The sequence below is a fragment of the Halichoerus grypus genome, chromosome 15 (genome assembly GCF_964656455.1).
Source record: "Halichoerus grypus chromosome 15, mHalGry1.hap1.1, whole genome shotgun sequence".
NCBI lineage: Eukaryota > Metazoa > Chordata > Mammalia > Carnivora > Phocidae > Halichoerus > Halichoerus grypus.
In genome coordinates, this window is record NC_135726.1 from 40,115,708 (window position 1) to 40,141,238 (window position 25,531).

Below are 25,531 nucleotides of genomic sequence, written 5' to 3' on the forward strand. Positions count from 1 at the left end.
TTCCACATAAAGTATCATATCATCCGCAAAGAGTGAGAGTTCAATGACTTCTTTGCCGATTTGGGTGCCTTTTATTCTTTTTGTTGTCTGATTGCTGTGGCTAGGACTTCTAGTACTATGTTGAACAGCAGTGGTGATAGTGGACATCCCTGCCATGTTCCTGACCTTAGGGGAAGAGCTCTCAGTTTTTCCCCATTGAGAACGATATTCACTGTGGGTTTTTCATAGATGGCTTTTATGATATTGAGGTATGTACCCTCTATCCCTACACTGTACATACTGAGGTATGTACCCTCTATCCCTCTAAAATCCTAATCAAGAAAGGATGCTGTACTTTGTCAAATGCTTTTTCTGCATCTCTTGAGAGGATCATTTGGTTCTTGTCCTTTCTTTTATTAATGTAATGTATCACATTGATTGATTTGCAGATGTTGAACCAACCTTGCAGCCCAGGAATAAATCCCACTTGGTCGTGGTGAATAATCCTTTTAATGAACTATTGGATCCTATTGGCTAGTATTTTGGTGAGAATTTTTGCATCCATGTTCATCAGGGATATTGGTCTGTAATTCTCCTCTTTGGTGGGGTCTTTGTCTGATTTGGGATCAAGGTAATGCCTCATAAAACGAGTTTGGAAGTTTTCCTTCCATTTCTATTCTTTGGAACAGTTTCAGAAGAATAGGTATTAATTCTTCTTTAAATGTTTGGTAGAATTCCCCTGGGAAGCCTCTGGCCCTGGGCTCTTGTTTATTGGGAGATTTTTGATTTTCTCCTTTTTTAACGATTTTTGATTACAGCTTCAATTTCCTTGCTGGTTATGGGTCTGTTTGTTTTCTGTTTCTTCCTGGTTTAGTTTTGGTAGTTTATACATCTCTAGGAATGCATCCATTTCTTCCAGATTGTCTAATTTGTTGGCATATAGTTGCTCATAATATGTTCTTATAATTGTATTTCTTTGGTGTTGGTTATGATCACTCCTCTTTCATGTTTTTATTTATTTGTGTCCTTTCTCTTCTCTTTTTGATAAGACTGGCCCAGGGGTTTATCAATCTTACTAATTCTTTCAGAGAACCAGCTCCTAGTTTCATTGACTTATTCCACTGTTCTTTTGGTTTCTATTTCATTGATTTCTGCTCTAATCTTTTTTTTTTTAATTTTTTTTCAAGATTTTATTTGTTTGACAGAGAGAGACATAATGAGAGAGGGAACACAAGCAGGGGGAACAGCAGAGGGAGAGGGAGAAGCAGGCTCCCCGCTGAGTAGGGAGCCTGATGTGGGGCTTGATCTCAGGACCCTGGGATCATGACCCGAGCCGAAGGCAGATGCTTAACGACTGAGCCACCCAGGCGCCCCTCTGCTCTAATCTTTATTATTTCTCTTCTCCTGCTGGGTTTAGGCTTTATCTGCTGTTCTCTCTCCAGCTCCTTTAGGTGCAGGGTTTTCTTGTTTCTTTCTTGTTTCTTGAGAAAGGCTTGTATTGCTATATACTTCCCTTTTAGGATCTTTGCTGCACCCCAAAGATTTTGAACAGTTGTTTTCATTTTCATTTGTTTCCATGAATTTTTTAAATTCTTCTTTAATTTCCTGGTTGGCCCCTTCATTCTTAGTAGGATGCTCTTTAGCCTCCATGTATTTGAGTTCTTTCCAGCTTTCCTCCTGTGACTGAGTTCGAGTTTCAAAGCATTATGGTGCAAAAATATGCAGGGAATGATCCCAATCTTTTGGTACTGGTTGAGACATTATTTGTGACCCATCGCTATAACTTCTGTAACTATGTTGAATAGATAGAATAGTAGACATCCTCATCTTGTTCCTGATCTTAGGGGAACAACTTTCAGTCTTTCACCATTGAGTATGATGGCAGTTTGGGTTTTTCATATGTGGCCTTTATCATATTTAGGAAGTTAGCTTCTATTCCTAGTTTATTGTTTTGTATTGTGAAGTAGTGTTGGATTTTGTCAAAGGCTTTCTCTTCATCAATTGAGTTTTGTGTGTATGACGTAAAGATTTTACTTACTTACGTTGTGAAATGTTTACTAAAGTAAGTTTTAGTAACATCTGTTACCTCATATACATAGAATAAAAAGAAATGGACAAAAAAAAGAAAAAATATTTTCTCATTATTTGTAATGGCAACCGTTAGAATTTACTATCTTACAACTTTCATATATATCATAGAGCAGCAGTAACTATAGTCATCCATTGTACATTACCTTCCTAGTTTATTTATCTTATAACTGGAAGTTTGTACATTTGGTCCAACTTGCTCGAATTTCCCCAGCTCCCCATTTGGTAGCATTTTGTTGAGGATTTTTGCATGTATACTCATAAGGGATATTAACCTGTAGTTTTCTTTTAGTGTGTGTGTCTGGTTGGCCTCACAGAATGTGTTCCTTCCTCTTTAATATTTTGAAAGAGTTTGAGAATTGATGTCAGTTTTTTCTTGAATACTTGGTAGAGTTCATCCATGAAGCCATCTATTTCTGGGCTTTTCATTGTTGGGAGGTTTTTGATTACTGATTCAGTCTCCTTACTTTTTACAGGTCTATTCAGATTTCCTATTTCTTCTTGCATCATTTTTAATCGTTCATTTGTTTCTAAGAATTTGGCCACCTAGGTCATCCAGTTTGTTGGCATTCAGTTTTTCATAGTATTCTCTTATAATCCTGTTTATTCTATAAAATAAATAGAATTGTCTCCACTTTTGTTTCTGATTTTAGTAATTTGAGTCCTCTCTCTCTTTCTTTTTCTCAGTCTAGGTAAAAACTTTGTCAATTTTGTGGGTCTTTTAAAAAAAATCAACTTTCAATTTTGTTGATTTTTTTCCTATTGTTTTTCTATTCTCTGTTTATTTCCACTCTAGTCTTAGTTCTTCCTTCCACCTGCTAGCTTTGAGTTTAGTTTACTCTTTTTCAAGTTCCTTTTAAAGCATACAGTTAAGTTATGATTTGAGATCTTTCTCCTTTTTTAACGTAGGTGTTTACTGGTATAAATTGCTTTCTTAGCAGTGCTTTCACTGCATCCTGTAAATTTTGTTATATTGTATTTTCCATTTTCATTGGTCTCAAGGAATTTTCTTTCTTTCTTTTTTTTTTTTTTAAAGATTTTTTATTATTTGACAGAGCTACAACGAGACAGGGAACACAAGCAGGGGGAGTGGGAAAGGGAGAAGCAGGCTTCCTGCCGAGCAGGGAGCCTGGTATGGGGCTCGATCTCAGGACCCTGGGACCATGACCTGAGCCGAAGGCAGGTGCTTAACGACTGAGCCACCCAGGCGCCCCTGAAGGAATTTTCTAATTTCTTTTGTGATTTCTTCTTTGACCCCTTAAGTCAGTGTTCTGTTAAATTTCCATGCATTTGTGAATTTTTCACTTTTCCTTCTCTTACTGATTTCTAGTTTCATTTCATTGTGATTGGAAAAAATACTTTGTATGGTTTCAAAATTTTAAAGACTTGTTTTGTGGCCTGGCATGTGGTCTTTCATGGAAATGTTCCATGTTCTCCTTAGAAGAATATGTATTCTTTTTTAAAAGATTTTATTTATTTATTTGAGAGAGAATGAGATAGAGAGCATGAGAGGGGGGAGGGTCAGAGGGAGAAGCAGTCTCCCTGCTGAGCAGGGAACCCGATGCGGGACTTGATCCTGGGACTCCAATATCATGACTTGAGCCGAAGGCAGTCGCTTAACCAACTGAGCCACTCAGGTGCCCCAGAAGAATATGTATTCTTTTGGATAGAGTGTTCTGCACATATATGTTAGGGTCAGTTGGTCTATAATTTTGTTCAAATCTTCTATTATTGCTCTTATTTCCAGTTGTTCAATCCTTTGTTGTAAGTAGAGTGTTGACATCTCCAATTTTTATTGGAGGACTGTTTTTCCTTCGGATTCTGTCAATTTTATCTTCATATATTTGGTGCTACATTGATAGGTGTGTATATGTTTATAACCGTTATATTTTCTTGATAGATTGAAATTTTTATCAATATAAAATATCGTTTGTTTCATATAACTTTTTTGATTTAATATCATATTTTATCTCATTATATAGCCCCTCCAGTTCTCTTTTGGTTACTATTTGCATGGAATATCTTTTCCGTCTTTTCACTTTCAATCTGTGTCCTAAGATCTAAAGTGAGTCTCTTTTTGACCACATATAGTTGGATCCTGGGTTTGTTTTTTTTTTTTTTGTTTTTGTTTTAACTTTTAAAAAATCCATTCTGCCAATCCATGCCTTCTGTAGGGCTTATAATAACTATTTATAGGGCGGGATTTACTTTTGCCATTTTTAAAATTTGTTTTCTCTATGTCTTACACCTTTGGGTCTCATTTCCTTCATTACTGCCTTCCTTTGTGTTTAGTTGATTTTTTTGTAGTAAAACATTTGATTCCCTTTTCACTTCTTTTATTAATATTTTATAGATATATTCTTTGTGATTACTGTGGATATTACATATAACATCCTAAGGTTATAATAATGTGTTTTGAATAGATTCCAACTTAACTTCAGTCACATGTGAAAACTCTATTTCTGTACAGCTCTGTCTTCATCTTTAAATTATTGATGTTACAAATTACATCTTTATACATTATGTACCTGTTAACATAGATTTATAATGATTTTTTATGCATTTCTCTTTATATCCTGTAGTAAATAAAAAGTGGAGTTGCAAACCATAATGACAGTAACACTGGTTTTTGTTTTTGCCCATGTTTACCTTTAGTGGAAATTATTTTTACCTTCAAATGGCCTCGAGTTATTGTCTAGTGGCTGTTCATTTCAATCTGAAGAATTCTCCTTAGCATTTCTTGTAGAGCAGGTCTAATGATAAGGATCTCCTTCAGCTTTTATTTATCTGGAAATGTCTCCATTTCTTTCTCATTTTTGAAGGATAGTTGCTGGATATAGGATTCTCAGTGGATCGTTTTTTTCTCTCAGCACTTTAAATGTTTCAACTCACTGCCTTCCAGGTTTTAAGGTTTCTGCTGAGAAATCTGCTTATATTCTCCTTGAGGATCCCTTATATGTGATAAATTGCTTTTCTCTTGCTGCTTTCAAGATTCTCTCTTTGTCTCTCAAGTGTGATTATTATCTTGGTGTGGGTGTCTGGGTTTACTTTCCTTATAGTTAGTTGAGCTTTTTGGATTTGTAGGGTCATATCTTTTGTCAAATTCTAGAACTTTTTGGCCGTTATTTCTTCTAATAATCTCTTTGCCACTTTCTTCCTTTTTAGACTCCCTTAATGTGTATATTGGTCTGTTTGATAATATCCCATATGTCCCCTGGGCTTAGTTCCCTTTTCTTCATTCTCTTCTCTTTCTGTTTCTTAGACTTTGGTAATTTCAAATGCCCAGTCTTCAGGTTCACTGATTGTTTCATCTGCTTGCTCAAATATGCTGTTGAGTCCCTGTGGTGAATTTTTCAATTTAGTTATTAAATTTTCCCACTCTAGAATTTGTTTGGTTCCTTTTTATAATTTCTGTCTCTTTCTTGATATTCTCATTTTGTTCATGCATTATTTTCTTTATTTCCTTTAGTTCTTTTTGTGTTTCCCTTCAGCTCTTTGAGCATATTGAAGGCAGTTATGTTCAAGTCTTTGTTTAGTACACCTGATGCCTTTGTTTCTTTAGGGACAGTTTCTGGAGATGTATTTTGTTCTTTTGAAATGGGCTGTGTTTTCTTATTTATTGTATGCCTTTTGATTTTTGGTGAAATTTTTAATTTTTGATGGGCATTTGTGAAAACAGCTATTTTTCCCAGTCTTTGCAGGTTGATGAGGGTTTCGGAATAAGGTAGGTATGCTCTGAGCTTTCTTATCAACCCAAACTGAAAGGTTATGGTCTTTCCTGTTTTTCTGAGCATGTAATGTTTCTTGGGCCTGTGGGATTTTCTTAATATCCTGTATACGTAGCTGCTTTTGAATATTTTAATTTACAAAGATTCTCCCTCTGCTTCTTTTTGCAATCTCAGGTTGTATGTTGTGTGGCTTTGCCCCTAATTTTCTGTGCCTGGTGTCTGTGGGTCTCTAGTCTCCCTGCAGTCTCCCTGCAGCTTTCATGATCAGTGCCAGTTAATTTCCTCCCACTGAAGTCTGCTTTAGGTAAGACACATACCAGTTCTTTAGTCAGCCCCTAGACAAATTAGAATGTTTGCAGATAAGGTCTAGTCTATTCTCTGTGGTTCAAGGAAGGGAATTGGGATCTGGGCTGCCACATTGCCCAGACCAAAACTGCTTCCCACTGGGGAAGAGGGTGGGGAAAGGCAAGTAAAAATGCCTCGAAATTTCCTGCTGTTTTGATTGTGACTTTTTCTTGGTTGGGTGTTTGCTTGGTTGATGTAGACCTTTGACTGTTTTCCAGAGCTCTTGTAGGTATTTTAGTTAGCTTCTGGTTGTTCTTGGATGTTTTATGGTTGGGAGGGTGGGGGGATAAGGGCTTAGAGCTTTTTAGTCTATAATTTTGCTTCTTATCATTGTTTTAAGGGAAGATTTTATTTTCCTTTGAGCATGGGAAATTTTTGAGCATGTTTGTAGTAAGTGTACTGAGTGATTAATGGTTCAAGAGAAATGATAAAAGATCCTGGATGCGATGACATTAAAAACACAGAAAATGTAGCTTTGGAAAGTGTCCATGAAAAAGAGAAGGAGGCCAGGATGGATGAAGAATATTTGAGTTAGAGAAGTTAAAGATTTAAATTTTCACAGAAATAAAATCAAGTTTATTCAGAAGTGGGAGAGATTAGAGGGTTTGGAAGTATTTGTGGAATATGTGTTTTAGGAAATGTGATATGGCCGTCAGCAGTTTTATGATTTATTTTATGAGGCAATATGTGTGTTTTTGAGTATCTTCAGTGGGGCATACATATTTTAAGTGCATTGATATTTTGTTATGACTTATGATTTTGGTTTTATAATTTATAATTTGGTTTTATCTCTATAATACTATGTAATATTTATATTTAAATATATGTACTTATGATTTGGGTTTTATCTATATAAGAAATGTATATAGCTTGGGGCCCTGGGTGGCTCAGTTGGTTAAGTGCTCAACTCTTGGTTTTGGCTCAGCTCATGATCTCATGGGGTCATGAAATCGAGCCCCACATCAGGCTCCGTCAAAGCTCTGCACTCATCAGGGAGTCTGCTTGAAGGTTCTCTCTCTGCCCCTCCCCCCACCTTCAATCTCTCTCTCTCTCTCTTTCTCTCTAAATAAATCTTTTAAAAAAAAAATGTATGTTGCTTTAAAACATCGTACATCTTCTTAAAACATAATGAAAAAGTATCAGGGTCTTACTCAGCTCCCATTTCCTATTCCCCAGAGGGAATTATTTTCAGTCTTTTGGCTGTTCTTTTCTTTTCTTTTTTTTTTTTAATTGTTCTTTTCTTTTTATCAATATTTCCCATGTTATTTACATATTCTATTTTCTTGACCTTTTTTCAGTTTTATGTAGTATTTGTTAGCTCCCTGCCTATAGTTAAAGACTAGCATTTAGATCATTTACATGCCCTTCTTTCAGTCTCTGCTCCCCAAACTTTTTAATATTATTTTATTATAATTTTTGTTAAATCAGTGTTCATGTTTACATGTAATTCCATTTCCATTCTTATATAGCTTTTCATTTGAAGTTAACTGCTTTTTATTTGTTTGTTGTGTAATGACATGTGTCTGTTCACTCATACACTTTGATTTTATTCTTAGAGATCTCTGTACTAGAGTTCTTCATAGGCTTGCTTTGATTTGGACTAGCTTCCATCTTGAAAAAAGGACAGCTATCTTCCTGGTATCTTCCTTTACCATTATACCACGTCTTTATCTCCTATTTATTCTCTGTTCGTTGGTTCCCATGGCATCTTCTTTTAGGTCTTATTCATTTTGTTGGGGTATGTAGCCTTTAGTAACTTTCTGGGAAGGTGTGTAGGAGATATATTTTTTAAAATTTTGCATGTCTGAAAATATTTTTTATACTCTTTCTGTAACCAGACTGTGATAATTCTATGTTTTAAGCAATTTTTCCTTCAGAAGTTTGAAGATAGTATCTTGTTACTTTCTGTCTTGTATATTGCTTTTGCAAAAGCTGATGCCATTCTTGTTTCTGTGTATGTAACATGTTTTGTTTTTGTTTTGTTTTTTAGAAGCTCTAGGTTTCTGTCTTTATTCCCCATGATCTGAAATGCCACATTGATATACCTTGTTGTGTATCTTTTAAAATTTGTTTGTTGGGTTCTTCCAGTGTGGAGATGCATGTCCTGCAGTTCTGGAAAATTTTTAATATTATTTCTTTAATATTTTCCTTCTCCTGTTATTCATCTCTTTCTTCTAAGTTTTGAAGTGATTTCTTTTTATCTTTGGAATCGTGGATTTTTAAAAAATTTCTGTATATTTTAATTCCCACGAGCTCTGTGTTTTTGTTTTGTTGTTATTTTTTGAACCCTTTGGTGTAGCATACTGTTCTTGTTTCATGAGTACAATACTGTTCTTTTAGGAATTAGAGTTTTTCTTTTAAAGTTTTCTTTATGCATTGCCTTTGTTTCCTCTACGGTGCTTCTTATATTTTTTCCTCCCTCCCTCCCTTCCTTCCTCTTTGACATTAATAGTGAAGACTCTTCAGATATTTGGTGATCCTTGGCTAATCATTTATACTTAAGAGGCAAGTACTGTTAAGAAGCTGTGTGCATGGATTGAGTTTGATTATTAGGCTTTTATGTAGAGAGTTCAGGTGGCAAACTGATTTTGTTTCATTAAGGAATCTACAAATATCTGCCGTTTGGGGCTTAATCAGCATCCTACAAAAGAATTTTCTAGTCTTTATCTTAGTGTTTTGGGAATCAGGCTAGATATTTCAGGACTGTTTTTAGTAAGACTTAGTAAGACTCTTCAAACTTTGATTCACATCTTTGTTTTAGCTCATGCTTTCATTCAGAAGTATTTCCAAGAGAATTCTTTCCAGGTCTGACAGCCCAAATTGACTTGCTGCAGCTTTCCCTTGCTGCAGTTAGGGTTCAGCATTTTCTGTTGAACAAAGTCAGTTATCACTTGTCCAGTTTCCAAAACTTGGTTGACATCACTTGTCATTTCTTTTCTCTTTTCCCATTAGCTTTGTCTTTTATGCCTTTGATAAAAATACTTAGTGTTGTTTTAATGAGGTATGGGAAAAAAGTAAATATGAAGTGCATGAATTCAATCTCTTGTTAAAGCAGAAGTATAAACCTTGGAACTAGTTTAAGGAGAGATCCTGTACAGAGGTTTGTGAGCATTTCCACCAGGGGGCATGTCCTATTGAAACCGTTGAAAGAATACTGAAAAATTTCAGCACACAGAAGGTTGAGAATGGAGTGGTCACAAAGGGTTCAGAAGAGAGTTGTCTTTATAGACTGGATCCTATTTAGTACATATGAGTATATGGCTAGGTAAGAAGACCGCTCTCATGAATGATGTTTGTAACTTTTATTGAGGCTTTGTAAATTTCATTACATCCATAACTTTGTTCCTTTCAAATATATGTAACTCCACAAGCTGTAAACTAAATATTTCTAAATATTTGGTCCTACTTAGTGAATAGTGTATCTCATTTATCTTAGATGAAAATGATTCTGCTCAAGTTTTTAAGAGCTTGTAGATTTTCTTTTCTAGTTTAAAGATGGTCTTTAGAATTTGCACTATTAGTTTGCTTTCAGTCTCCCTTTTCATAGTTGGTGCAAAGAATCTCAGCTCGTTCTGGACAAATTATACTATAGATTCTGAATTAGTGAAGATTTTAAAATATTAGGTTATACTTGGTGCAGAAATAACATGCAGCCTGGTTTTGTCAGCAGAACAAGTAATGACTGTATTGAATTCTTTACTTTTGAAAGCCTATAAAATTGATTTCTAATTTTTAGTTAAAATTATCATTGTTTGAAAACAGTCTTTTGTTCTCCTTTCCTCCAAATTATTTTCTTTCTCAAATTTTAGTTGTTTTTATTTTTACCTTTTTTTGGTATATATGGAGTCACAGGTGTCCCATTTTTTGAAAGTTTGTGTTAGTCACTTCACTTGTATGACAGACTGATGTTAGTACCTTGTTTTTCCTAACTGAAAGAAATCTGAAGGGAATTTTCACTTTTATGAAGAAGGGTGAAAAGCAAAAATAGCATTTAAAAGTGCTTATTTTGCAGCAAGCCTTACAGGGCCAGCATGTACTCTAAACACCTCCAAGCACCTTCCCTGGAATGATACTCAGCATCAAGCCACCATAGCTTTGAACTCTGTGGGCAGGCGTGCTTTATCTTGTTAGCAAGGTGTGTCCTAAGGTATCAGAAAAGCCTAATAGATTATTTTTTAGGTCTGTGAATACTCAAAAACTTTTCCTTATATGTTCATGGTAATTGCTGCTTCTCTTTATACCATTTTGGCTTACAAAAGTTTTCGTAGGAATGCTGTGGTTTCAGATAGTGGGGGAATCCTGTACTTTCTTCTGTCCTTTTCACAGATGTGTGTTTGATCCAACTGAACTTCAGTTTTCTTTTGCCCAGAACAATTGATTATTAGAATGTATGAGATTAAAACTAGTACAGATATTGTCCATATTAAAAAGTATATTTTCTGTTCTCTAAACAGGTTGTTATTCACTATGATTTCAGTGTGGTTTGAAATCTTGCTTAATAGATTTTAACTGGGTTATGTTTAGGATGTTAAAAATGATGGAGTCTATTTACATGATTTGTTTTTAGTGACCTATGTCTATTTCATCTCTTAACAAAAAAGTTTGGAGAATAGGGTACAGAAAGCTTTAGTGAAAAATTTAAAATCATGGTTAATAATGTTAAGTCTCAGAGTTAGAGAAAGAAACATAATTAAGTTATTCTGATTTTTTTTAATATTATTCTTTTGAACTAACCTGTAGATAATGAATTTTATTTTGACTTGTTATTTATTTTGTGCAAAATCAGTATCTGCACTTATCCTGCTGTATTTTACCCTTATTCTGAGCAACCAGCTTCTTGTTGCTATTTTTTTTTAGCACTGGTCCAGCTTTCTTTTTTCTTGTCTTAAAACTTCTATATAGTTATCTAATTTTTTGTTTCTGAACATAGAACTTACATGATGTTTTCGTAGTATTATACTCAATAGTATCTGTGCCCATGTTTAGTGTACATCACAGATAGAATGTACATCTGTGTATTAAATATATTCGTGATGATGATGGTGGTGGTGGTAATTGGAGTTATTTCTGGGATTCTGTTATAAAATACGTGATCTTGAGATCTGATTCCCTAACTTTCTGATAGTGGTTCATTATTAATGTATGGTTGAAAAGAGCTTTTCTCAATTTAAAGTGGGAAATATAAGTGTGTGATATATCTTTTGTTTTCCTAATTACCCTTTCTATAAAACATTCTTTAGCTTCTTAAATGGAATAGTCACACAACTTTTTCTAACATGTATGACTTAGGACGAGTTTCCTTTAAAATCAACAACAGTTGATTGAAAGTTAAGTCCTATAATATATAAGGGCCTCAATGAACAATCTGTTCTCTCCACGTTGACAAGCCAAGGCTTCCCGGGATACCTTCAGCTTAGTTGCACAGTATTTAGATGTGGATAGACTTTTAAAAATGTACTTAGCTTACCTACCTGCCATTTTTAATATTTTCCAGTCTTCTTGAAAAAAGTTATTGATTTGACCTCCTACCTAAAATCATGTTCTTTGGATCTAAAGCTGGTTAGACACATTATCTGACTGAGTTTACTGAAGCAAAAACATTCCATAACCTTAACCTTTTCCCTGACCCCCTGCTTTTAACAACTGCCGACACAGTTTTATGCTGTTCTGTGACCATGCTCAGATGAAACCTGTCAAACAGCTCCTTGAGTTATTAGGCTGTCTGAGTCTGACCTTTCTGCAATCAAAGATATATGACTTAAGGGCTCAGATTTGCCATGGCAACCGCTCCAATTTGCTGCCGTGAGAAAAGGTCTAATTGTTGCAGGAATTTAATGATCTACAGCGGCATCGGGGCTGCGAGGCTTTATGAACTGTTTACACCGTCATTTTCATTTGGTTAATGCAGTCTTTTCTTTGTAACCCATTCATGGCTAGAGCACAAGTGCTGGTGTTTCATTTAAACTAGCATTGCGTATCACGAGAGCTGTGTCAGAAAATGTGCCGCTGTTTGAAAAGCCCTTCACATGGGCTGATATTTCACTTTGAACACCCTGCCTTATTTTCATGCTTTTAAAAGGTATTTTAACTGCTTAGACCTTTGCCAGACCTACATTCATCATTGGCAGAGAAGGGACTGTATACTTTTCTCCTCCATCCCCTCCTGAGCTGCTTACTGATTGAGTGCCTGTTGTCAAACAGTAGGAAATCACCCAGCATCCGGGGGAGGACGTATCAGATTACTCTCTATTATTCTTTATCAGTGCCTGTCCTTAAAAAAATTCTATATTTGGAGATCATTCAGCTTATAATTATGATTAGAAATCCCCTGCATTTTGGATGGTGCTATTGGCTGCATAACAGAGAGATTTCTACTTCAATCCGAGAAACATGAATTACTTGTTGCATTTGTCCAGTATTAGATAGAGAAATGTTTATGTCCATTCCCAAATTAAGTTTTTTCTTCAAATAAATTAATGGAGGGTGATATTTAGGAGAAATTGAAAGTGTATAGATTATATTACTATGCAGTTATTAAAATTTAAAGTTGGAAAATGGATGATAATATGCCATAAAAATTTTATATTTTCAGTTGTTTAATTCAGGAATATTTCTGTACTGAAGCAAAATAACAGATTTCAGTCTGTTCTATCCTTTTGTTATAAAGCTGGATAAAAATTATACAAACTATTGTGAAACACTGTGTTATGTGTGATAGTCCAAATAGGTGGTGGTTCTGGAGGAATTTGGTCGTACCGTGCAACATCTGTAATCGCATTCTGCATTCTGTAATGTAGAGAAAAATGTTAGTAGACAGACACTTTAGTAACAGAGTCACATACTATGTATATCACAGAAAACCCACAGTGTGACTATACTGTTAAGTTCATTGAAAATGAAAATAAAGATAAGGTAAGAGTCTTTTCTAAAGCATTATTATTTAGTCATTATATTTGCAGTATGATAGGAGTATAGTTAAAATGATACCACGTTTTACATAATGGTTGTGTTGTTTATTTCAGATGTAAGAAAAACAATAGATGATTTAAAAAAAGTGATGAAAAATTTTGAATCCAGAGTTGAATTCACAGAAGATTTGCAGAAAATGAGTGATGTGAGTATTTGTTTTCAATCGTCTAGTTTTTTAAGAACAGTCTTTATGTTGAAAAAAAATCTTACAGCCCTGGAACAAATCCCTTGTTTCAGTTGCTTTCAGGCATTTTTCTAGGTTGTATGATTGCACTTATAAGAATTTTAATGTATTGAAGATTCAAATTGTTAATGGGCTTTTTTTGTTTAAAAAATTAGGCTGCAGGTGATATTGTTGACATAAGAGAAGAAATTAAAAGTGACTTTGAATTTAAAGGTAAGCAGTAAGATTGTTTTATGTCTGGGTATTTAAATATTTGCCATTTGTGTTGATTTTCAGGGACTCTTATGTGAGATCTTTAGGATTATATGATACTGTTTCATTTATTCTTTATTATTATTATTATGTTTTTATAACTTTGGTATAAATCATTATATGTTTTAATGTATTTTAAAATATAAACATGAGAAGAGAAATAACTTTTTGATGAAAAACTTGATTCCTGGTTGATCTATTTTAAGTGGTGAGATGACATGGCTTTCTTCAAAGTTGTGATGATCCAAATATCTCAAATTCAGAAGATGTATATTCTGTACACTGGTCTGCTCCTAATTTGATCATTGACTTTGAGTCATAATATATCTTTTGCTAGTTCTTCTTCTTTTAAAAGTTTAGCTTTAGATGTTGGTTTTGGAAGAAAGAATGAAGACAATCTAAGCATTTCTCAGCCATTCATTTTGTGTTGCCTGCAGTGGCATTCCGGACACAGGGGCTTTCCCAGGCTCACCTGATAGCCTTCTCTTGCCAAGGATGGGTTTATATGCTTGGGTTTACTTCAGTAAAGGCAGCGAGTGAGTGATTCCCCAGTCAGTTGTAACGTGTTACAGTAGTGAAATTTTTAAAAGTATTACATAAATGATTTATAATTTGCTGCTGTAGAAAACTGTTACTTTTAACATTATTTTGATTTTTTAAAGTCCATTTTTTTTAAGTAATTAACTCTGAAGAGAACTTATTGGTTGAAACAGAGATAATTTTAGAAGCCATATTCTAGTCATACTATCTTTACTAATAGGGCATCAAAATTAATATCAAGTGGCTTTAGAAGGTGAAATAAAGGAGACATATATTAGTTAAAGAACAGAAAGACAAGTTACAATTTTTGTTTGTGGTGACCAATGAAAGATTTTTGTGTTTTACAGGGCTGAAATATGAAACTTGCTAATACTGCTTTATCAATGATAGTTACAGAGAATAATAGGCCATGAAACATAATTTTGGTATTTTCAGATTTAGGAGACAGTGTTGTACTTTTGAATATATGGTGGAGGTCATCTATTAACCATATCTCATAACAGCATTTTAGACTTCTTCCCCATTGCCTTCTTCAAAGCTATAATACGCTTTATAAAAAAGTCCATTTTTTTCAAATGAAAAGCAAATGGATTTGAGTTCAGATTTTCTTTATCTCCTGCCCTCACATGAGAATTACAAATAAGATAAAGCAATTTAAAATGTAGAAATGTTCATATATAAAATTATAGTCCAACTTTCCAGGGATTAGCCTCCATAGATTCCTCCTAGGGTATTCATGCCTGGCAGTGTCTTAGAGTTGAAAGTATCATGTGACAAGGCTTTGATGTGTTACTTTAGTAACTAAATTCTCTTGAGTAAGAATGGAAGATATGTATTATTTGTGTTGAATTTTTTGTTATAAGAAGGGTACCTTGTGACCATTTCTACTTACGCATTTTTGAAGCTCTCAGGTAGCTCTTCACGGTCTTTAATGTGCATATGAATCCTCTTGGGCTCTTGTTAAAACACAAGGTTGTGATTTGGCAGATCTGGGGTGGCCCTGAGTGTCAATACTTCTGAAATGTTCTGCAAGGATACCAGTGGTGCTGGTCCTTGGACCACACTTTGAGTAGCAAGATTATGAGATAGATACATCTTGGAGTTGTCTTTGCTTACCTTTAAAACCATCCCTCTCTCTGTCTCAACATCCCCTCTCCCCTAAAGAAAGTCTCATTAAATCTACGTTTATGCCTTTTTAAAGTTGGCCATTAATAGCCATGTCTTTCCTTTTTTTTTTTTTAAATAGCAAAACACCGAATTGCGCATAAACCTCACTCCAAACCAAAAACTTCAGATATTTTTGAAGCAGATTTTGCAAATGATGTAAAATCCAAGGATTTGCTTGCTGATAAGGAACTGTGGGCTCGACTTGAAGAACTAGAGAGACAAGAAGAATTGCTGGGTGAACTTGATAGGTACCTAATGACAAATTATCTTTCCAAGAGAATTTGTTTCTAAACACATTTCCTTGTTAATCTCTTTCCTCATTAATAAAACATGTTAATTGAAGAAAATATAGAAAAGTATAATATATTAAAATATCAATAATCCTACCACTCTAAAATAAATATTAACTTCTTTAGAATATTTTCTTTTAGGGCTGTACATTCATGTACATGCCCATGCATATATGTGTGTGTACAGAAATACTTAATATTCCTGTTTTTTTAATTATAAGATTTCAGCCATATTTTATATAATGAAGTCCTAAGTTATATCATATAGTCGACTTCCAATAACTATGGATGTTTTATATATTACATTTTAAATGAAATATTTTTATACTCTAGTCAGGATAATGCTGTATATTTGAATGACTTGTTAAAGAAAAACTTGCTCTGGATTTGTTACTGTAAAAGGTTTATTCTTGCTTTCCTTTGCAAACTTTTCTGTTTATTGAGCAGACAGTTTGTAATCTGGTCAGGTAGTTATATATATGAAAAACTTTTCCAAACTGCTGTTTGAAATACACATTAGCACTCACTTGGAATTGTCACAATGCTCAATGAAATCTGTTACTAGAGAAGTTCATATATTATTTTGCTTAATGATGTACCATATGCAGTAATTAGTTTCTGTGAAAAATAGGACATGAAGCACAAAGGATATATATTTTTTTCTACCATTTCACTTATCAATTCTTAGGTCTTTTTGATTAACTGATACTCTTTCATTTTTTTAGATCAGTCTTGAATCTTGTTATTTTCTTGGTCATGATTCTCTTTCTATTTTTGCATGATGTTATTTCAGTTCTATTGCATTTTTGGTTTTGTTATTTTTGTAAGGTCTTCAAATCCTTCAGAAATGAAGCATGAAAAATGTACGTGTGTGTATAAATATAATTATATTCATGTGTGTACATATGAATTCTTCTTTTTTTAAAATTACAATAATACATGCTTGTAAAATATTCCAAATATAGAAGTAGGAAATAAGAATGTGTTACATGTTCTGGGGCTTTAATTTCTGGTCTTTAAATAGAGAAACATATTCTCTGTGAATTTCTTACAAATCTCTTGATTGTATTATTTATATTGTGTTGTGGGTGGCCATGTCCTCTTGCAAAGATAAAAAAAATCATCTATATTCTACTTAGTGTTTTAGTAAGTACAACATACAGAATTAGCGTAGGGGTTTTTTGTTAATTTATTTCAAAACATTTTTATAGACTTAGAATTCTAGTTAAAAATATATCTTATTCAATCTTAATTTCTGCCCATTGAAATGAACTGAGAATTAGAATATGGAGAATTTTGACGTGTTTGTTAGATCTTGTTAATTTTCTTTTTCTTTACTAGTAAGCCTGATACTATGATTGCAAATGGAGAGGATACGACGTCTTCTGAAGAAGAAAAGGAAGATCAGAATATAAATGTGCATGTGATGCATCAAGTAACAGACTCTGTTACTTCGAACAGCTGTTATAAGGATGTTACACATTCAGAACTGTTCGGTGGTCAAATGAATGGCATTCATTCAATGAACGGTTCAAATTCTTACCACAGTAATGAGGAGGATGATGATGATGATGACGATGATGTTGGTGGTGATAATGAAAATGAAAATGACCATGATGCTTTAGGGGTTGGAGATCATTCTATACCAACAATATATTTTTCTCATACTGTCGAACCTAAGAGGGTTTGTATACTTTTAACTTTATTAATTTTGCATATAATTTAAATATTCAGTATCATCTATAATACTCTTTAAAAAAGAACAGTGTCAGCAGTGATTAATATTGTTGATAGTGCCAAACAAGAAAACCATCTTTTGCCTCTTATTCTGGCCAATTTTTCTAAAAAGAAAAAGGGTAGGGAGGGAGTCTAAAGTCTAGATAGTTGGTTTTGGTCCATTGTTCTCTGAAGCCACAGTAGAATTTGAATTGTTTGGGGTCTGGAAAGGGATCAGATTTGAGCAGCAACCACTGTAACTCCACCTGTCCTTCATTCAGAGAGTTTTCTTATGAATTCGAGAGTTAATTATATTGTGGGTGTTTTGGTGTACTTAGGATGTTAAAGTGACTGCTTTAGTTACATTTTTAATTATGCCAGGTTTTTATTTTCTGTGTGGGCACAATATGAATAGGAGCACCATGAGCAAAGTGGAAAAATTTAAGAGGAAGTAAAAAGTAGCTCCTTTTCTGATAAAGTAAATATAAACATCTGTGGATAATCATGACTTTAGAATTTTGGCATTTTAGACCTGAGGGTTACTGTAAAGATCTTCTAATACAGGGTTTGTGAGCGTTTCTTTAGTATCAAAAGACTTTTTATTCCCTTCGTACTTATTGTAAAATCCCAATATTTAAAATAGATCAAAACAGGTTGGTTCTGATTGGAGGAAGGATAGACTACCTTAAACCCATTCCCTTGCTCCACAATGCTGCTCTGAGGAGCAGCTGGGAATTTATCTTTCTAATTCATCTTTCTCAAGGAAACTTGAGGCCTAGAAGTCCATAGAGCTGGCTAGTAATAAAACAGAAAGTCCTTTGTGTCAGTGTAGTGCTCTTTGTACCACAAGGTACCTCTTCAGGGATTGCCTAGAGCAGAGTTAAGGGTCCGTGGTATCAGTCTTAAGTATCCGTGATTATTATTTAATGAAACATGTTTAAAACATATTTGATATTTCTTAGGTCCCTTAAGTTATCCCTGCTCTAATATGAAGTGAAATTATTTATTTATTTATTTTTTAATACTTCAGGCTAAAGGGAGCATCTTGTGAATTCTTTGGAAAAAATTGACCTGATAACCAGAAAAAGAAGTTTATGATTCTTATTTCAGGCTTTAAACTTTTTCTTATTTGCATGTCAATAAAACAGGAAGAAAAAGTAGTATTTTTAGGAATGTTATGAGGAAGAGCAGTCATTCATGTGGAAAGTGCAGTATAAATGCCAAGTAGGAATAGAAGAAAAACATGATAATCCTTCAGGGTTTTTTTTTTTTTCCTTCACTTTCTAAAAACTAGAGGTATTTAAAAAATTCTAAATAGTTAAATATTATCTAATATAGCTTTTATGACCTAAACTTTATATTCTTACCAAATATTTCTTTTGGTTAATTGTGCTCTTTGTTTTGAAATGCATGATTTAAGCCAAAAATGTACGTCAAAGTAATGGGGTGATGTGAAAGCTTATAATAAATCAATCATTTAGTGTAAATGTAATTTGCTTTCAGTACAATAATAAAGTCACTGAAGACCAGAATTGGTCATTAAAGACGATATAATTTAATGTAGTAGAAGTATGTTAAGGTAAGGACTTTTTAATCCCAGTAATGCACATCATTTCATGAGTGTCAAAAAAATTTAAACTGTCTCTCTTCTTTACTTACAGAGTTTGTTTTAGTTTTGGCTTTGATTTAATTTCTCAAAAGGGTTATTTTATGCTGTGAAATTTTTAGGTCCGAATAAATACTGGAAAAAATACCACTTTAAAATTCAGTGAAAAGAAAGAAGAAGCCAAACGTAAACGAAAGAACAGCTCTGGTGGTGGTCATTCTGCCCAAGAGCTGCCTACTATCAGGACTCCTGCTGACATTTATAGGTGAGTGGTATTCACAGGCAACAGAACAATCTGCTGTTCCCTTCCCTCTTTTTGTAACTGAACATTTATAGCAAAAGGTTGTCTGTAATACAGAAGGCTGTATCTATCACTGAAAAGTGAGGTATTCTGATAGAGCTGGCTTAGTATTTCAAAGACTCTCACAGGGGCTACTGAGCTACCATAGGTTCCCAGGTCAAAGCACTGGGAAAAGTGCATGATCTTTCCCTTTCCCCCCTCTTTGCCAGTGCTTTTAAAACATTCCCAATTGATCCAGTCAAAAAATGTTGTATGTTAACTTTAGAAATACAAGTTTGTGTTTCTAGTGGGCTGGAGCAGTACTTTCCTGCCATAGCTGTGAAGATGCTTGGCATGTGGTTTACCTTTTCACAAAGCAGGAGTCAAGTATTGCTGTTCCAATTTTTTGTTGTGTTGTTTGTTGAAAAAGTTACCATTTAAAAATACCTACTGTTTTCATGACCCGTATTTGTAAAATAGTTAAAATTGCTAAATTGTCTTCTAAGTAGGCCTAAATTTATGTGGAATTTTGGCAAATCAGGTGTCACCCAGAACATGGGTATAAAAAAAGTACTCTATTAGGCCAAAAAAAATCATGTTTTTAAGAATATAAAATACATCATTTGAAGCTAAAAATTATTTTGATTGTGAAAATTTTAGATGTAACTTTGAAAAAAGCATTGTAGATTAATTTCTAGAAAAGATTTTTTTAAATCATTATAAATGTATCCTCTGTTTTTGAGTTACCCAAAGTGGCTGTGTATGTTTTTGGATATTGTAGAGTCTTCGTTGATGTTGTGAACGGAGAGTATGTGCCTCGCAAGTCGATCCTGAAGTCTCGCAGCAGAGAGAACAGTGTTTGCAGTGATACCAGTGAAAGCAGTGCTGCCGACTTGGACGACCGGCGGGGAGGCCTGAGGAGTGTCAGCTGCGAAGAGGCCACTTGCAGTGACACTAGTGAGAGTATTTTGGAAGAGGAACGAGAGGAAAACCATCACAAGAAACTTTTGTCCTTATCAGGAACGCCTGAGGTGTGTGTGTGTCTCTGCCTCTTTTATTTCATATAGTATCTTTCCTCAGTTTTTGTGAGATCAAAAAGGTGGTGGTAGGTCCATTTCAGAAGCGCCTATGATTCACTTTCCCGATTTCACATAGATAATTTTTGGAGTTGAAAAGACATTTCTTTAAAAGAGGCTCTCCTCTGCTTTTTTAAAAATTACAGGTGCTGTATCTCCCAGATATGGTTTATAAATTATTAGTCTTCTACTCTTTAAATTACTTTATCTTATATAGTTATTTATTGAAGTTAATCAACTGGTTAATGGAATTGTTTATCTTATAGCTTCTTTATACATACATTTAATCTCAAAAGTTATGAGACCTAATTCATTCTAGGCTTGTTCTTTTTCAATAATTAATAATTTGTAAAAAAATGAATAGTCATTACCAACATAAATGAGGGTCTTGTAAAGTTAACATAATTCAAGAAAACTTTTGCAGGGGGAAAATATTACCAATCTTAAAGTTTTATTTTTGTGAAGTAGGAATTTTAAGGTATCTCAGTTTGCGTATGTGTTACATTTTTGGCTAGAAGATCATTTAGCAGCTTACTTTAAATAAATTACCACTAGACCAAACCATAGTCATTTCATAATAGTTCAAGTAGATGACTATACACTTCTTTTATATGCTTTAGTTGAGTTAAAAGAAAAAATATATATGGCAGATAATTATCTGAAGTCCTGTGTTTTGGCGTGTGCCAGGGACATATTTACTCTTGGGGGTTATGGAACCGTTTTACAATTTAATGAAAGCTGTAGATCCTCCCCTCAGAAAAATGAGTGCACACAGACACATTCTTATCTACCACATTGTACACACTTTTGTGTGTGGGGGGAAGGGGTATTGGGAGATCCCAAAATAAGAATTCCTGTCTTTGAAATAGTCATATGTTATGGTTGCCATTATTCCCAGGCACGATTTCTAAATTGTTTTGTTTTGTTTTGTGGGTATTTCAGATTTTCAGTTTATAAGGTTCCCACTCACACCTGTATCAAAGTGACATACCCATTTGTGTATACATCAAATACATCTAGAAATATATATGTTTATATATAAGCAAGCATATCTAAAACTATTGCTTGTACTAAATAGTAACGAAATGGTGATAATTGTACTAAATGTCACTGGGGATGGAAATCATTAGCATTTAGAGACAGTATATATGATCAGTATATTCTCCTCCCCCCTACCCAATACAGTGATCTTAGTTGCCCTGGAAAGTATCTCATTTAATAGTCTTCCATACTATTAGAAAAACAGGTAATGGATGTAGACTTTTGCTATTTTTAAGTTTTTGAAAATTAGGTTTTTATAAGGACTTAATGTATCATGGTATAGCTAGAGCTCAAGATTGGAACTTAGTTTTATTTCATTCTTATTAGCTTTGCATTTTGTATTGAATTGTTGTCATTAGCATTCTAGATGCTGTACATTTTTTTTTTTAACATCAAAACAAATAGTTCATCCATATGGTAAGTATTTGAAAGATACCCTTTTCAGTGTCTTTAAATGCTGAAATAATGTCTTCTTTTTGCAGAAGCATTTTTTATATAAGGCTCAATGCTCATCAGGATAAAATAGGAGTTTTGAGAAAGTAGACTTTGAGTTTCTTTTAAGAGCTTGGATTCCACCCAAGTTCTTGAAATACTGTGGGAAGGAAGGGGCATTCTTGTTTTGTTTCTTTGGTGGGGCAAGGTGGAGGGGCGTAGCTTTCTAAAGTATTCAGGTGATACATTGTCTTAACTAAATTTGTACTCTTGGTAGACAAAGGGAAGCAATATATACGTGAAAGTTTACATGTCAGATTTTACTTTGTATGTAATGAGTTTTAAAAGATGAAAGGGGCAATCAAATACCAGAAACTTTAAGAATAAAATCCGTACCAACTCCTTGGTTTTTATAGATCTTATTTATTCATTCATTCATTCCTTCATTTATATTTATTTACTTTAAAATATTTATTTGAGAGAGAGTGAGCGTGTGAGAGAGCACAGGTGGGGGGAGGGGCAGAGGGAGAGGGAGCAGCAGACTCCCCGCTGAGCAGGGAGCCCCATGGATGCAGGGCTGGATCATGACCTGAGCTGAAGGCAGACACTTAACTGAGCCACCCAGGGGCCCCTTTATATAAAAAGATATATAAAGATATATCTTTGGTTATATTTCCAGCATTTTGTACGCATTACTTTTTTTTCAATTGAACACATAGTTGGCCAGATTAAGTCCAGCAGACATCCAGTTGAAATTAAAAGAATCTTTTTTTTTTTTGTGGAACATCTGATTTTCATTATTGAATTATGATAAATTTTGAGACAGATGCTTGTCTCCACTAGTATCAGCACTTAATTTTTCAGTTTACACTGATCTCTTAAATAAAATTGAGGCGCAAGATTCAATAAAATTCTCAAGTAATTGCATAAATGAACACCACCTAAGAAATGTCACTACTGCTGAAAGTAAGCTATTGGCTAGCGGGCAGCATGGCCTCCATAGGATAGCTCATTCATCAGCTCATGTTTGACACCCTAATAGCATGTTTTAGTTCAATACATTATTTTTCACAGCATGGTCTGGACATAAATGGAATGTGTGAAAGTTGAGGATATTTTATGTACCCATTTTTGTTTGATACCAGATAAAACATTCATTTTATATTTTGCTTTCTTATAAAAATCTACTTATATTTGGTGGTGTAATTAAGATATATTTTAATAGTACTTGATTTCTCTGAACAATTTGTATTTTGTGTATTTATCCAAAAATCTTAAGAATTTACTTTTAACAAAAAGAAATGTCTAATTGGCAAATACAGGATAAAGATTTTGTGGGCATCTTACTTACGTTTTGTTACCATAATCTGACTTTTGTCTTCTAGGCTTTTTCTGGAACTGTAATAGAAAAAGAATTTCTATCACCCTCCTTAACACCACACCCAACCCTGGTTCATCCTGTGCTACCCACCATTCCAGAACGAAAAGAAGTTCTGTCAGAAGTATCAGAAGAAACTACAAAGAGGGTTTCAAAGTTCAAAGCTGCCAGATTGCAGCAGAAAAACTAGGGCCTGCCTAGGCAATGGGAGTTTACATCCTGGAACCTAGTTTTGCATTTCTTTAGAATCTATATTGCAAAATATGTTACGTGTAGTTTGAAATAGGCATCCAGAATTCATTTGGCAGCAAGATCTTACTGTTATCAGTGGTATTAAAAATCAAAGTAAATGTTTGAATACTTCAATATTCAGCTTGTTTTGTTAATTCTCTGAATACTGTCAATACTGTTGTCTAAGTTTTCTTATGATGCACTGGCAGTATTTAGAATTATTTTTCAAAGAATACTGTCCATGTGCATTGTTTTTGTGTTTTGAACTAAATACAGGCAGTTTTGTACCAGCTGTGAAGTTGTGCATACCATATGGACCGTTTTAAGGAAACTTAAAAAATTTCAAGTAGATTGAACAATTATGTTACTTGCTTTAGCATTTTAAAGGCACTTTAAAAAAAAATCTACTTCTGGTAGGTTTTGCAGCTAGGTGGCTATTTAAAAAAACTCTCCCCTTTGACGGTCATTATATCATCTCTGAGGCAGAAAGCTACATGTACCCTTTGGGAAAGTTTCTTTGATTAGAAGAATGGTATTTTGTAAAACATTTTTTTTTCAAGTAAAAATTTTATGAAACCTGGTCTTTAAAATGTTGTGAAGTTTATGATTCAGAATTGAATACAGAAATGTCTTTGATTCATATATATGCTACCTGCACCACACAGTGGTTCTTTGAATTCGTATAATTCCATAGGCAATTCTTCTCCCTTGGTGTGTTCACTTTTAACTGGAATTATATTTTGGGAGAGAAGGAAAGGTTGTGTAGATGCTTAAAAAAAAAAAAAATCCAAGATTTTTTATATAAGGAATTTTATGTTTTAATTTTCCAACATTTTCATTCTCTAAGGCTACTTTCCTACTAGTAAATAATTGAAATAACATATTGACTGTTAGCAAAAATCCTTAAAGAGAAATTTATTCTAACATTGAAAATTACACTGCAAGTGTTAATCATTAGCTTGATGCATGTTGAAATGTAGCTTTTAAAAAGCATTCTGCATTAGTACTAAAATAAGCCATCAATGCCAGTCCACCCTCTATTCATGGCTAAATATTTAAAAGTTATTTATAGCTTCTTTAATGAATTCTTGCTTAAACAAAGTGAAATTATGTCCTAGAAAAGTAGAAGCTATTTGTAACTAGAACAGCACAACTGTAAAAGTTTTATGAATATGTATTTTAATAATACGGGGGTGAGCCTGAATCTCCACAAGTTAATGGATAAGTGAGAACAGAGGAATGATTTTGAAAGATAGCCTAAAAATGTAGAAGATTTGTTCTTTAGTAAATTTTAATCAACTGTGCATATATTTTTAGTTAAAACTGTTTTCTCTCAGCCCATTCCCCCGCAAAAATCAAACCAAACCAAGAGTACCATCACATACACACAGAAGAGTCCTGACTCCCAATTGCTATTCAAGTGAGCCCTGTTAGATATTCCCCCAGAAACAAACTTTATTGTGGGACTATTGTGATATTCTTTATGGGCATGTAATTTCAAGAGTACTGTCATTAAATAATTTTTCATAATTTGAGCCTGTTGTTTATGTAGTTTATGTCACTTCTTGCAAATAAGATGTTCCCTCATAGAATAAGATGGTGGTAGAAGCAAAGAAAAAGTGTTCGGTAACATTTTCTTATGTTCTGCTGAAAACCAAATGAAGTGGTGTGGCCCCATTTCATGGCTTCAGTCTTACAACAAAGTTTCGATTGTAATTTTACATTATAGCTTTATTTTTCATATTAAATTCATGTTTCAATGGGATAAAATGAAGCTGGTCATAAGTGTTCTCTTTTAAACCCTTGTAAAACAGAATAGCAGAAGTTTTTTTGTATGTTGAACAAATTTTAGACTTACAGAAAAATTGCAAAAATAGTATAGTTTCCATATACCTCTTCATTCAGCTTCCCCTAATATTATTATATTTTGTATAACCCTAATGCAATGATTAAAACCAGAAAATTTATGTTGGTGCAGTACTATTAACTGATCTACAGATCTTACTTGAATTTCACCAACTTTTTCACTAAGTGTTGTTTTTCTGTTCTAGGATCCTATTTTGCATTTATTGTAACTATCCTAGTTTCCTCCAGTCTGATAGTTTGTTTTCTTTTATGACTTTGACATTTTGAAGAGTACTGGTCAGATATTTTGTAGGATGCTCCTCAATTTGAGTTTGTTTGATGTACTCGTAATTAGAATGAGGTTTTGCATTTTTGGCAAGAATG

The 25,531-nt window shown here is 33.9% G+C and overlaps 1 protein-coding gene across 2 annotated transcripts in view; it reads left to right on the forward strand.

Moving 5' to 3' along the window:
• The window catches only part of URI1 (URI1 prefoldin like chaperone), a 72,483-nt gene extending 47,646 nt beyond the window's left edge, over positions 1-24,837 (forward strand). For both annotated transcript variants that reach the window (XM_078063233.1, XM_078063235.1), the window contains 7 exons: positions 13,163-13,254; positions 13,449-13,506; positions 15,332-15,500; positions 16,884-17,226; positions 18,987-19,129; positions 19,926-20,175; positions 23,079-24,837. In XM_078063233.1, the coding sequence (XP_077919359.1) occupies positions 13,163-13,254; positions 13,449-13,506; positions 15,332-15,500; positions 16,884-17,226; positions 18,987-19,129; positions 19,926-20,175; positions 23,079-23,261 (1,238 nt within the window). In that variant the 3' untranslated portion in view covers positions 23,262-24,837. The remainder of the gene's footprint in view (positions 1-13,162; positions 13,255-13,448; positions 13,507-15,331; positions 15,501-16,883; positions 17,227-18,986; positions 19,130-19,925; positions 20,176-23,078) is intronic.
• The last annotated feature ends 694 nt before the right edge of the window (positions 24,838-25,531 follow it).